Source organism: Lethenteron reissneri, chromosome 35 (assembly GCF_015708825.2).
Source record: "Lethenteron reissneri isolate LAM-NWPU_2019-01 chromosome 35, ASM1570882v1, whole genome shotgun sequence".
Lineage (NCBI taxonomy): Eukaryota > Metazoa > Chordata > Hyperoartia > Petromyzontiformes > Petromyzontidae > Lethenteron > Lethenteron reissneri.
Window position 1 is genome coordinate 7,951,563 of NC_083813.1, and position 15,515 is coordinate 7,967,077.

Below are 15,515 nucleotides of genomic sequence, written 5' to 3' on the forward strand. Positions count from 1 at the left end.
AGACTATCAAGTTGATTTACACCATTGGAACCTCCTTTGCCAGTAGCAAAATATGATAATTGTTTTTTTACCCTTTTAACTGGCAACAAAACTGACACCTTTTTTTACAAGGAGTCATGTTTGCATTGACCACAATACCTGCGGTCGGAATGCATACAAAAAACACAACTCTGATAATGTATGCACTGTCCTTGAAATTGATGAAACATGATTCCTTGTAAAAAAAAAGGTGTCAGTTTTGTTGCCAGATAAAAGGGTAAAAAACCAATAATCACTATCAAGTTGCTACACTTGGAAACCCATTTTAATCATGGACAGTTGTCTGCATTTGAATACAAGATCTCAGTGGTACCGGCTCATTATTCTGACATGGTATTAGCCCTAGAGCAGGGGTCGGCAACCTACGGCTCCGGAGCCGCATGCGGCTCTTTACGGGCTGCTTCTTGACGATGAGTACGTATGTACCCAGATGCATTGCGGCTCTTGAAATACTGAATTTTGTACCGAATTGGAAAGAAATGGCTCTTCTTGTTATTTTGGTTGCCGACCGCTGCCCTAGAGACACCTTGTCAACTTCTGTTTTTGGAGGCCCCATTGGGATGCTGTGACAATGTGCAAGGCACATATTTTACTTGCATGCATATATAGTCCATATATTAATACTCGTGTATTGCATATGATGTATATCAATACATATTCATGTAAATAGGACATGCAGAAGCATAGTGTATATCACATTACACGAATTCAGCAAATATACACAAAATATGGAAGCAGCTGTGAAATTAACAAATGTAAAACAAATTAAGGCCTGCATTTGCATTAATCTGAGCGCGTATGTCACTCAAATTACCGCCATAGCCACAGATCACCTCCCAAATTCTGCTGTTGGGTCAGACTAACCCTGGTTTAAATGAAGACACGATTAAAAAACAGCTCTAGTAGATACACAACTAGGCTGTGTGTGCTGAATTGTCTGACATGAGTTTGAAGCTATTCTGATGAGAAAATACAAACTTGAAAATGACGGTCAGGTTCTTCATCATACCACTCTAGCGACGTCACTGTGTTGACATTGTACTAAACAGTATGGGAGTTAGATCATTGGAGTGTTATAATGATGTGCTCGACTGCAACTTGAAGTTTCTTTCTTGGTTCTTTCGGTAAAGTCACGTAGAATGGAAATAATAAAATAATACAAATAAAACATAATAAAATAATTCTTTGGTTCTTTCGGTTAAGTCACGTCTAAAGATAAAATAATAAATTAAATAATAGCATATTACGACGTTTCGATTGCAACACAAGCAATCATCATCAGGCATAAAAGAAATAGCAACAAAAATTTAACTAGAAAACTATAGACTAGTTAGATTTTTGTTGCTATTTCTTTTATGCCTGATGATGATTGCTTGTGTTGCAATCGAAACGTCGTAATATGCTATTATTTAATTTATTATTTTATCTTTAGACGTGACTTAACCGAAAGAACCAAAGAATAATTCCTGCAGTCACGAAAGCTCCAAAATTAAGATAATAAAATAATTCTCACGACGTTTCGGCCACAACGCAAGCAGCCGTCCTCAGGTGGTTGCTTGCGTTGTGGCCGAAACGTCGTGAGAATTATTTAATTGTTTTATTTTTATTATTTTATTATTTCCATTCTACGTGACTTTACTGAAAGAACCAAGAAGATGAATCCCTGCAGTCACGAAAGCTTTAAATCGAAAAATGCAACTTTAAGGTTTTGTGTCTCTGTAACAACGTTTCTGCTAACACAGCCTGGATACACATCTATACGATGAGAGGTATTTATTTTTGGGTCGAATCTCTCCTTTACACGACCAATGCCTTAGGTCACTGCCGAGCGTGCACACCTGGATATTCAGGAGGACGTCCACTGGGCCTAGGCCCAGACTTGCGCCGCGTGGATCAAAGCGCACTTCGAACGTCTCCGTCTCGGACGGCGGGAAGTTCTTCATGCGGTAAAGCTCGGCACTGAATCCTGTCGCGGGAGATCCAACTTCCATGTTACCTACGAGTTCATTTCAGGCACAGCTCGACCCGGCTATGAGTGCGGCAGCAGTGAACTCATTGCCAGCACCGTGGCATTGCTGTTGACAAACACTTAACCCATTCCCCCCAAATCACTTCAGTTAACTGTTGATAGTCTGCCCTCTTATACATTTTTATCACTGCGACGTCACAATACCGTATATCTTCATGAATATATCCTCCATGAAAATAACATTCCATACTGTGCGTAGTTAATAATTCTATATTTGTATTATTCGCAATGAAAATAAAATTGCGCGCATTGCTGAGTTTATATTTTTTGGAGTCTGCAATTGAAGATTCATTACTCACCTGTGTGTGCCAAGGCATTTCTTTCCACTTGGAAGGACACAGGAAAGCAGCCCGGGTTGCTGATCTTCACTATGTGCGTGCGCACGTTTCCCAAGATCACGTGTTTAAAGTCCAATATGTACTCTGGCAGACGGACCCTACAATGGCCACGGAAAGATACCAAATACCGAGAGATAATTAAAATACTATAACGATGACTTATAAGCCAAAAATGCCCACACAATATCACTTGAATGAGCAATATCTACAGGACAGCACCCGATGTCTCCTTTGTGCCGATTGGTCAGTTTGAGCAGTCACGGCAGAACTAACCTGCTAAGCTTTTTCCATGATTGTCTGCCAGGCAGTGTGTGCTCTGATGTGGAGGAGGCGGGCGAGTGCTGTGTGCCGAGGAGGGAGGCTTGCAGACGCGCGTGTTCGCTGATTATCAACCGCTCCAGCTCCAGCTGCATGCCATGCTCCAACAGCACCTCGGGCTAAGAGCAGAAGGGGGTACGTGTCATGGCGTGAGACATTAGACACATGCGGCTGTCTTCACATGGGACCGTCAACAGTGGAGCTCTCAACACATGGGGCCATTTCTGCAAAAGCCTGTCAACATGCAGCTTTTCTCTTGGTTTATACAGAGTAGTGCAGGAGTATTGTCTGCATTGGAGTTCAATGACCTGATGCAAGAGGCTTCTTTACATTATTAAGTTATCACAGACAAATATAAAAATATGCAGACCGAGTTCCTGTTTAATGTGATTTGACAGTAAAACTATCATCTACTGGTCAATCGGGCAAGAAAATAACAGAGAATGGGCCTCCCGGTGCTGGCCTGCACTGCTATTACAAAATTGAAGTCAATTACGGAACGTGTGCATGCAAGAAGAATCGGAGTTCCCATTGAGACGCAGAGTTGGTCAGCAGGAGATGTGTGATGGTGCAAGGTCTCACACATAGGCAAGATTCATCTGGCTGCTGCTCCCTCAGGGATGTGCCAGGGCGACTGGGGTGCTCCTCTTGGCTCGTTTCGCACTCTGCACCCCCTTTAGCGGCCTCCTTCAAGAAAGCCTGGAACCTCTCGTAGCCTGCAGCTCAAGCAGTCACGGTCAGAGCAATTAGGACTGCTGCTTCGTGCCACTCGTTGGAGATCCAAAATTAACATGGCTCACGTTCTTTTAGTTGAAAGACCACACTTCAATCTTTTAAACGTTTTTTTAAATTGCTCGTTAATGATTTACAACACGAAGGTAAATGGCGGCGAGACTTTTTGTTTGTGCAAATTTTTTCGGCCACTGTCCGCAGAAGAGATGATGGGCCTAAAGACAAATACTTACGCATTAAACTATAGAATTTCTACACGTAACTTTAAGAGCTTTTTAGAGCATTCTTGGATAAGAAATTATCACCTATTTCATAGGAAGTATTTTTAAAAAGTGTGCAATATATAGGAAACAGAATATGTATCTGTCCAACCCATAAATGTCACAAGCAGGACTAATAGCAATAACCTTAACTTTTACACATTTATTTTGCTTGTAGCATCTTGAAAGAGATACCTCTTGATTAAATACTCAGGTTTTTTTTACTTAATGGTAATCTTGGAATTGCCATGAAAAATATCAAAACATTCCAATTTTAGTAAGTATTAATATATTTCCTCGTAAGAAAAAAACACCTGCCAATCACAATCTGTAACTATAAAAACACTGCCAGTCAAAAATGTTGTTCTAGAAATACTCAACAAAGGGTTACATAGCATTGTACATATTTTCCCAGCAGTGGGTAGATAATTAATTTAACATGCCATTTATCGAAATATTTACAAACTAGACTTTTGCCCGTCCAAGGACGGGTGTATTGCAGTAAATCTGAAACTTGCAAGCGAAAAGCAGACCGCGACATGGTATTAATTGCATTAATTCGTGTGCAATTTGTAAGGCTGCGGTGACAGACTTATTTCATTTAAAGGTTCACCATGACGTCCTTTTTGACTTCTATGTCTCAACAGCGTGACGGAGATCACGTGACGTGAGGGTTCTGCCTTTGTAGTGAGGGTTCTAAGTTGACGCCGAGGAGGGGGGAGGAGGCGCCTCGCCCCCCATGTGGAGTGACGTCACCCGCTAATTATTATTAATGGAGGGGCGGTGTTCATTTGGAGGGCGTCACCTGTTCATGATTATTAATGAAGGGGGCTGGTCGACGTGGAGTGACGATTAATAATGAGGGGTGGGTCCATGTGGAGGACGTCACCTGTTCATGATTATTAATGAGGGGGGCTGTTCGATGCGGAGTGAAGATTAATAATGAGGGGCGGGTCCATGTGGATGACGTCACCTGTTCATGATTATTAATGAGGGGGGCTGTTCGATGTGGAGTGACGTCACGCGCGTTACACACTGACATTCTTGGGTAAATATAGTAGTAAATAACGCTCTCATCATCCACCACGAAGCCAAGCTCTTTTATTCAATCACTGGAAACATTCCCAACCACCCAGAGCAGCTTCATGACTTTAATCAGCCACCGCTGGGCTCCCCTCCCCCACCCCCACCGTGGCATCCATTCAGTATTAACAGAATGAGGCTCCTCAAAATGTTGCCCGCTAGAAGAAGATGGGAAGGAAGTGACGTACCGTCCATGTTGCGTGGCAGATCGAGGTGGACAATGGGGAAGACGCCCTCCCCGTACACTTTCAGCACCTCGGGCTCAAAGTGAGCGATGCGCAGGGCCACAGCATGCTGAAACGGCTCTGGCACGCCGGGCAGGAGCAGTACCTTCACAATTTGCTCCGTGGCTGCCCCCACAAATCCCTAATGGGAAAACGGCATGAAATATTGCGCGGGTGCCGACAGATTGTGTTAGTTGATTCATGTCCGTGAGACCAGGCGTGGCTCTCCACTTATTTGGAAGGCAAATGTGAATTTTGTTCAAAATATTTCATGCATACGCCACCTGGTTCACTGTCCTTAATCCAGATGTCTATCAATACATCTGTTCGTTTAATACACGTGTAGCCATTAAAATATCAAAATTTACTATCAAATAAATATCGTAACATTTTAAGATTTTTATACTATTATTTTGTAAACGAGTAGCTTCAAATAACTCCTTCTGCATTGATGTGACGAAGAAGACTAAACGCCTTGAATACCTGAAGAACTATACTGAACAGGGGAACCCATAGCATTTTGGTACTCAAGTCAAAATGCCCGCCCTTGACCAATCCGCACTGAGTAGTGTGGTGAAGCATGGCCCAAAAACCCCCATGACCAACATGTTTAAACCACGAACCCCAAATCCCAGCAGCTCAGCCATGGCATATGCTATGCATGCTGAAGGAACAGGAGGTGCTAAGGTTGCCTTCTAGATTTAATCACAGCTACGTACATCGTGCGGACTCTGCGAGGCAAATTAAATATTTTTTACTTGAGACAGAATTGGGAGAAATAAAATGAATATAATTGGACTTATTGAAGTGCAGAGAAAAGGTGAGAAATCCATCGCTTTAGATAGTTTAAACTTTTTGTACCCTAGCGAAAATGACAAAATGAAGTGAGCATGGGATTCTTAGTGACTCTGGGAATCCAAGAGTTTTAGTACAGTACTTCAGATAACATTTTCTAGCTGTTAAGTCTCCCAAAGCACGACAACTTAAGGGTAAGTTAAATATGTTTCATGAACAAACCATGAAGCTGCATTAGTATATCAAATGTAAAAAGAGCAAGCTAATTACATTTTTTTTACTGAAAATAGGAAAGACAGAGGAGATCTTTCCATTACAGGCAACGAGCCTTGTTCACATAAATTTCCTGCATCGTGCTCTCTCATGCACCACTGCAGACTCCGGCCGATCCAAAACTCACTGACCTGCACACACGACCCCAGGCCTAGTCTGACTTGATGAATGCCGGTTGCATGTGAGCATTGTTTCATTTTTTACAACATTCCAAGAAGGTGATGTAGTAATTGTTTGTAACTTTTCAATGAATACCCATAACAGTTAAATAAATTAACAACACAATTTCTGCAAAAACATGATACATTATTGCACTGAACTTATTTTTCCAAACTTATTACACAAGATTTGTTTCCTTCATGTAACTGTCTGCAAACTCGATAACACATAACGTAATGATACGTTCAATTATACTCACGGCAGCTTCCCCATTCAGTGAGAGAAGAGGGAGTGTAAGATGACAGAACGTCAGCGAGCACACTTTTCTCTGCTGCCTAAAGATTTTACACTTTAAAATGTTGCCCCCAATTCTGAATCATGACCAAAACAGTGCTCCTATAATAAAACTACAAAAAAAGGCCAAAAAAATTAACGCGGTAATTTTCAGTAAAGAGCAACGGTGCCGAGTGAGTGATTGGTGCAAGTGCTGTGCGTGCTCACAGTGTGCGGGCAGATGTAAGGGACACCACTAGCAAGGCCTTCCATTCCTCGTGCCTCCCCAGGTCCCGTGAACCAAAAGCCAACGCTGCCTGTGTTCCTCAGGGTGATTTCCACCTCAGCGACGCGGTCAAAAAGCTGTGACAACAGCAGCAGCAGCAGCAATCAGGCTGGTGATTACAGCGGCCTAGTGCAGCGTCCCAATCAGCAGTATGTCCTCCCACGCTTCACATCACCGTTTCAATGAGGTTTTGTGATCAGATAGAAAATATCATGGGGAAACGCAAACAACATTCAGGAACTATTGTAAGATTAAATCGTTTCAATAATGTGTCAAGGTTACTTTGGGGCTAAATCCTGTTCATAACATTAATACTGGAATCAACATTTCATGCAATGTATTTAAATGTATATCCAAGCCATTGTAATTGCTCCCTTGCTTCACTTGGCATATAGTCATCACTTTTCCAACTTTACAAGTAATTTTCACATTTCAGTCATACTCAAGAGCTTAATATATCTTTTTTAAGAAGTAACCTATCAATTGGACTTACTGCAAATCAAAAAGCCTGATGATCTAATTCATACCTTGGCTCTGAGAAACAATAGGATCAAAGTGTACTGAGATCATGAAGATTACAACTGCTGGGAATTTATGTGATTTAGCTGAATTCAGATTTTCTTTTCTCAAGTCATTTGATTTCAACTTGTGCAGACACAAGATATGTAGTGTCCGCATTTGTTTGTGCAAATTTTTTCGGCCACTGTCCGCAGAAGAGATGATGGGCCTAAAGACAAATACTTACGCATTAAACTATAGAATTTCTACACGTAACTTTAAGAGCTTTTTAGAGCATTCTTGGATAAGAAATTATCACCTATTTCATAGGAAGTATTTTTAAAAAGTGTGCAATATATAGGAAACAGAATATGTATCTGTCCAACCATGCTATTTTCAGTCGGTGCTGAATAGAGTTAATCTCAAAGTGCAGGAAAGGCTCATTCTCAAACTGTGCTAAGCCAAGGGTATGGGAGGTAAATGGGGATTTCTTTTGACCCCATTTCACCTTCTAGCTGTGTTATGAGATTTGTCTTTTTCAACTGGAGGGGGGGGGGGGCACTGAACACAAGGAATTAAACAAAAAAAACACATAAATCTCGTGGGCTCTATGACCAAAACCAGACCTCAGTTCAGGTTGTAAAGGGACCAAAGGTACAAAAATATTGGATCGTCCCACAAATATCTGTTGGAATAGGCTCCTCCTATCCATTTACACTGATCTCAGTGAGCTAAAATGCAGCTGCCTAGCAAAAATAGTTTATAAGGTCGGGTATTGGGCTAAAAAAAACAAGAATTTTAAGAAAGTCCATGCTTCTGTGGGCCTCTTCAAGAGTGAGACCTTACTGTCTGTGGTGAATTATGAACTTTCAATAAAAACCTTGATAAAAGCCACAGAGATCAGTAAGTGAATAGTGTCAACACACCGGTGGGCTAAAGTAGTGAACTATTTGTATTTTGTCAACGTGACACTTTTTTACTGATTGGCCGTGTCGGGTGGTAGAGGGTTACGACACATTTATAAATAACGCGATCTAACCCAAAAACGTTTATTATGAGTGTCAATCAAGTCAGTTGTGAATGAAACATCATAAGTTCATATGTTGGAAGATATTGATTGGTGAAGGAAACCCACGACTTTACACTTTCTCCATCATGTAGCCTTGTGGTCGATCCTGAGATCACCACATCCACTGCAGTGGCCACCGAGACACTTACCACCTTCCCGTAGTCCACCTCAGTGGTGCTGAGCTGGTAGCTCATGTCTGCTGCCTCTCCCAGCAGGCTGATCTCATAGGTGGGCCCTCCAACCACGCGGCACAGCGCGGTAGCCCGGGCACGCAGGCCCGCATGCCCAAAGAAGCTGACGGTGACAGCCTGGCTCTCACCCGGTTGTAGCTGCCCGTAGAGTGGCAGGATGTCAAACACCTGGCGGTGAGGGAGAAACGTAAGCATGCACATGTGGGCATGCAAATGTGAGTACTGTGCACAATTGTCGTGTGTCTATCTCACCACAGTTTTTCCTTGGAACACAGCATTGTCCATGCATTGTTTTACTCCCCCCAGAGCACCACAGCCCTTCATATAAGAGAACTGCCCACAGGAGCACACACCACAGAGATACCTCAGAGATCCCTTCAATTGACCTCTGGTTAATACGGTACAGAAGTATATTTCCACTCACTCTGCCACTGAGAGATTAGCATAGTTGGTTCCGTATGGTGTGAAAGAAGTTCAACATACATACATACATGACAGTCTAAGCAATGTTTGTAATGCTCCAAGCTAGAAATAAGCCGAATTTTGTTCGGAACCAGATTGAACATGTTTTCTTGTGTCGTTAGCAATGGCCAGGCCGAGACCATTAACTTTCTACATTTGATAACCCCGTTTAATCACAGGCATCTGTCTGGATTTACACCCAGTATATCATTGTCAGCTCAGTGCTAACCTCTGAAACACCTAGCCATCTCAAACGTGACAGTTTTCAACTTTAAAAAGATTTAAATTACCAAAAAACGGATCATTGTAGATGTAGGCGACGCTCGGAATAGGAAGTTAAATTTACTGGACGAGGACCAGACGTTGAAAGCTACAAAGGGGCATAAAGGCAGGACGGCAAATGCACGAGGACAGGCAGAGGTAGAGAGAGGAGTGTGAGCTCTGAATGGACTTACCTCTTGAAGACCAGTAGAGGGAACCTCGCCCTCGTCAGGCACCATCAGATGCTTTGAGACTCCGAAGTCCGCTGATGTATTCACACCCTCCTGCAGGCAACACGTCTTGATTGGCATTTTGACATGACAACTGTCTGTGTGTACATTTAAAGCACATGGCAAATATGGAGGCTTCAAATGATAAAGAAAAGATTAATACCATATTGCGTGTATTTACCTCCTCTTCATCCTGGTTTACATTATCACCGTCCAGTGATTGAAGGCTGCTTCGTTCTTTTAATAACCTACAGTAAACAAGGGGTGGCATTTTAAATTAAACAGTGTTGGTATAGTTACTACAGCAACCCATATTGGATCATTGCATATGGGCTGCTTAGAAGTTAATGTAATACCGACAATGTGGGTTTAACGTGTATTAAATACTCCAATATGAATTTAAATGAATCGTGATGATTCATGTCAGTGAGCATTACAATACGGCACCTGAATAAAAAAAACAGAATCACAATCCAAATGGAAATTACATCCATGGCAGTGTGGCCACTGCATTTTTCAAGCTGCCTTCATTTTTAATAAACCTAAATAGAAATACTGAGTGCAATGTTACAGAGGCACAGTTTATTTGTTGTTTTTCTACAGTTTGGTGACGAAATAAATATTTCACCAACTTTTCTCTCAAGCCTACAGCAGTGTCAGGCAGGAATATTAGTTGTGAAGGTAGACGACTGATTGACGTGGATCCCTACAGTATACACTCCAAATAAATCTCCATGCTTGGGAGAAACCACAGCATGCGTGTACAACAAACAAGTATATCAGGGGAAGTTTGAATGATAACCGTTTGACATGGAGTACCACTGCTCTCTATATTTGGAAATAATTTCTTATACAATGTGAATAGATGAGAATGATTTAATGTTTCTTGGAGCCAGATTCACATTTTGATCAACGTAAATTTTCGTCCAATATTTGGTGAAAATGTGCTGCTGATGTCTGAATCATCAACAAGGGGGCAAATCACGAAAATAACGTTTTTTTCCCATTTTGTCAAGATGTGTAGCTGGCACAATAGGTTTCACTTGTATGTGTGTTTTCTTCGTGAGTGATTCCTATATGTGAGGGCTGAGTCACTCATGCCAAACACATGGATCAGCACGACAACCATCTGTCTGTTTGCTTTGCTGTGAATCACCAATATGGCAACAAGCCGAGTCTAGATCAAGAAGGGTACTCACCAACAATTAAATATGATAGAAACGTCAGCATTGAAGGGCTGCAATTGAACCTGAGTGAATCACCGCATTGGATGTCTGGTCAGCAAGCCATAATAAATCCCCCTCACCCTATTGTCATTAGATAGTAGTGCACTTTGGTGGCCTGGAAACAGGATCTCTGTCTGTTCACTGGAATATCCTCTGTACCTCAACATGACTAACTTGTGTGTATCTCCTGGGAAGGCGCTAACGAGTGCCACTGTGTGCAGGGCCGAGCGTCAGATTCCCCTAGAGGCCCTTCTAGATACATTACCAATGGGTGGAAAGTCAGACAGAATTAATGAATGCATGAGGCATGATGTTTTATTCAATGCCAATCACAAATTATTCATACAGGAGGTAAACTGTATACTCGTATGATGTCTCGCAATTAAATGGTTATTGTGAAAAAGATTGTATTCTGAGAAACACAATGAAAGGAAAAATAAGACTAATTTACTTTTATATTATTCGGTGTTCCATCTTAGTAAAAATTAACTTTACGCCGCATCGAACAATATTGCTACACAACTCATTACAATATTAGCATTCAATTTCGTATTGCACTCTATCAATACAATACTATTCTGGAATGATATGCAGCAGATTTCTGAGGGATATTCTGTAAAAGCAACTGATTTAGCTACTATAATTTGTTACTAAAGAACATGCCGTGGTATAAACTAATATACTGTAAAAATAAAACACAGAATTCCCAATATGTGGCATTTGCTGCCCACATGCTTAATCTACCCCATGTCACCGACTTCTCCGCACTCACACATTGTATTACATTTACCAATCTTTGAATCGCTAGCGCACAGGAACTCACGACAACTCTCCCCCCAACTCCTTTGTTTTCTTTGTTGCCCCACAACACGGCCACGTACACGAGCGAGAGCCAGGGGACCCGTGGGTGTCTGCATTTGGCAGCAATGCCTACGTGGCACGGAACTGTGCAAGCGGCGTTGCAACTCGCCAAACAGTCTCGAACACCCTGCGGCCCTCCCACTAGCGCACCTGCTTCTGCTGGCTGGCGTGGCACGGACTTCTCCCACGTGCGGCCGGCTCCTGTGCTCATCGTCCTCAAACGGCTTCGGCAGGGAGCTGTGCACGGCCGCCCCCTCTCCTCGGTGACTGATCCAAAAATACATGTCGTAAAAAAAGACAACAATGACATCGAAGCAACGACAGTCGATTTATGTATTATTACTAGGTGGTTGACTCTGCCAAAACCACTGGGAATGCGCCCAATATCATCAGATCTCAGAGCAGGATTGTACCTCGATAGTTTTTTGATGGGTGACCAAGATGCATAACCAGCGTTATAGGTTGCACAGCTACGTAGTGGGCAACAGAGGGTATTGCAGCAACATCCATTGTTGTTCTGTACTTCTATGCCCTCACGTCTATGTGCTCTGCCTCATCAACCCACACTGCTCAGGGTGGTAAAGTATTCACATAGCGTGGGGTGGCCTTCACTCAGCAGTGGAATAACAAAGGGCTGTGTACATGTACTCTATGTATTATCATGTACTATATGTATTATCATGTACTATATGGTTTCCTGTAATACCACTCTTGATACCAGCTACCAGTGTTTTAAGCATTAATGTTGAACCCCAAGAATACTAAATGTGGCTTTGGCGAGCACTGTGAGGCTTGTCTTCGCCCTAATTTCTAAGTAGGTGAATTATTAAAATGCACTTTTAGCCAATTTTACATACATTTTGCATTATCCGAGGTTTTGTTTTCACCTGGCCATCCCTTCTCCCATTACCCCAGATAATGGAGAGTTGGCTGGATGAGTTGAAGCTCCGTATTGTCCAAATGGTCCAACTGCACTTAAAATCACTTCGCACGGTGATAAAAAGATATGACCTAAGCACTAGCACCCGTACATTGTAGGCACTAGAGTTCTATATATCTGAGCACACCATCTGAATTGATGGTTGTTTTTGAAAGCGTACTCATTTTATGTGTGTGTCACTAGGGTATAGACGTTATTATAAAGTGAAGTACCATGAAAACATAATAAAAACGTTCTATGCACCCCCTTTAATGTTGGTTCCTTATAGCCAGTGAGTTGCTTTCCAGTGGTTGGGGGTTAAATTTATTTTTGCATTATTTGCAGATATGACCTGTGATAAATAAAAGTAATTAATGGTTTCTTTTACACACCCTTATTGTGATCTGCATCAGGATAAAAAAAACAGTGTAAAATATGGACAAGAGGCAGCTGAACAGTGGGTTATTTACAGTGACCTACTCTTGCCATAAAAATCGTAGATGCACATGGCAATGGGAATTTGTCAGGAGAATAGTGGTAGTTGCAGCGGTAATTGTGTGAAGGCATCAGGACCAGGCATTGTAAACCTGTGGCACATTTGCTCAATGTATTTTGGATTTATTCAGCATGAGCTGCTACCAACTTTGCAAATGATCTATACACTCAGGATATGCACGTGCCTGAAATTTGCCCAGACCACTCAAGAATTTTCATCCTAGCAATTGACCGGTCCATTAAACAAGACTCACAATACCCAAAAAATGTAGTCCGCATGTTAAGGCACCTGATAGGTGTGGTCCCGTCGTGTTGTAGAAAGGACCAACAGAAGGACACGGGCAGTGGGCTGCAGTTGACCATTGTGATGCGCCGTTCCACCTCCGTGTGGTTGAGCACGCACCCAAAGTCAACGCTCGTGTGATCGAAGGAGAGGTTGGGGAAATGTGTGTGTCCGAGCAGCGCCACGTGATCACGGTGAGGGTGGTGAGCGTGCTCGATGGTAAGAAGGCCCGTGGCGATGCGTGACGCTGCGTCGTCCCGGTACCCTGGCTCAAACGCCACCGTCACCTCCTGCTCTTCTCCGATGCCCAGCTTCAGGGCCTGGCACGCGGCACGCAAAACAGCACATGCCATCAGGTTTCTACCAGCCACACACAACACTGAATACATGGCACGCTACCAAAAATTGTCACCACCTACCACACAGCAAAAAGTTATTGAAACGTACATGGCTTGGTTACTTGAAAATAATCACGTGCTGTAAAGTGACTTGGTAAATGGATAGGAAGGTTAACAGAAATATCACAAATGTGATACACTTAAGTAATTATTGATACAAAAATATATACTGTATTGTACGTATATATCTGAATAGTAAACATGTAAAATCATCGTGGAATTTCCAATTTTAACACTGAAGTCAACTTGGACACAAGACATTTACTTAAATTAAGTGACTGAAAAAGAATGGAAAGTGTAACGATTACAAGGAAATGCATTTAAAACCCATTGACCTCACATTGTTGGAGATGTTTAAAGATATTAAACTTACCAAATGGTATTTAAAGGGATAAGTTAAACAGCCACATAATTTAGTTTAGCGTGTCATGTAATGCAATCTTGAAGGAATGAAAACCGAGATGCAATCGAAAAATGTTTCTGTTAACACAGTAAAAAAAACATCCCTCGGCCACCAATGAATTAGAAAATTCCCAAGAAATGATCCTTATGCAGCTGCTCAGTCAATTCACAACCACGGGTGTGAAATATTTCTAAATATTGCACCATCTAGAATAGGTGGATGAGTATAACATTAACTATATTAAGCCCCCTGATGCTGAACCTTGACACGTGTACCATTGCAAGAAAAGAGCTCACACCAAGCTTATACGTACAAAATATACAAACGCCTAAGCCGCTGTTTCAGTGAACCGATGTGAAAAATAACAGGGTTGATTAAAAATTATAACAGGTTCCTTTTAATACGGTCAATGAAAAGAAAGTAAGATCATGATGCATTGGATGACTGGCCTCCTCTAGGAATAACTTACAAAATAAACAAATGAACACTGACCCAATGACAAGGGTCTATAATGTCACTTATGAGAACAGATAGTGAAAGCTAGGGGCGATATGATTCCAAAGAAAAAAAAACAAACCTTGCTGGATATCAAGACGAATGTGTTTGTTTATTGCTGCAGCCGTGCAGAGAAAATTGTTTTTGGTATGTTGACTGTGTGAGGTCTCATAGCAGAGGTTATAATTGGGTTATTATAATTTTGAGAACAATAAAAAGGGAGTAATAACAGCTGTCACACCATACCCTTTATTAAAAAAGATAAATGGCTATTCTATATGCATGTTCATTTTGTACCTTTCCCTGCTGTGGGGTTTGCCTTGAACAAGTGGGAAACTGTCTGTTGTAAGACTCTCCCTTGTGTTTGTATTACACTCATAATAAAAATGCGCTCTTTCAGAGCAATACATTCAGAGTATCATGTTCTCTGTATGTTTTTCACTACATTAATTTTAGTAGTAGTATATTATTATACTGCATCATAACATAGTATTGAAAACCAAAAATATGTTGTTTTATATATATTAAAAATAGAGCAGCGATAAATGCATGCTTTCCTGAATGACACAAGCATTGGTTATTTTATTTGTTGCTAGATCCATCTGGACACAGCTTTGATGCAGGTGGCATTGGAGAAAATAATGACACATGCATAATTGCATACATTTATAAACATGAGCAATCATTTTTAAATAACCATGCGGGTAAGAAGAAAATATACATGTTGTATACCACAATCAGATAACAAAACACACTGTAAATCACAACGTTCAGCAACGCAAAAAAGAACCAAATTTTAACTCGGCTGTGATCAACATCTCATTAAACACAGATTATTTATGTCTATTATAGTAAAAACAACTGCATTTTAAAATCAAGTAAAAATTATAGCAGTGTTTTTGTCATTTAAGAATA

At 41.5% G+C, this 15,515-nt stretch overlaps 1 protein-coding gene across 1 annotated transcript in view; it reads right to left on the reverse strand.

Moving 5' to 3' along the window:
• HYDIN (HYDIN axonemal central pair apparatus protein) overlaps positions 1-15,515 on the reverse strand; it is a 123,374-nt gene that overhangs the window by 54,925 nt on the left and 52,934 nt on the right. The window contains 11 exon segments of the mRNA XM_061565719.1: positions 1,878-2,005; positions 2,368-2,504; positions 2,680-2,843; positions 3,307-3,440; positions 4,988-5,165; positions 6,752-6,886; positions 8,526-8,735; positions 9,485-9,574; positions 9,702-9,768; positions 11,758-11,874; positions 13,311-13,624. Of these exon segments, the coding sequence (XP_061421703.1) occupies positions 1,878-2,005; positions 2,368-2,504; positions 2,680-2,843; positions 3,307-3,440; positions 4,988-5,165; positions 6,752-6,886; positions 8,526-8,735; positions 9,485-9,574; positions 9,702-9,768; positions 11,758-11,874; positions 13,311-13,624 (1,674 nt within the window).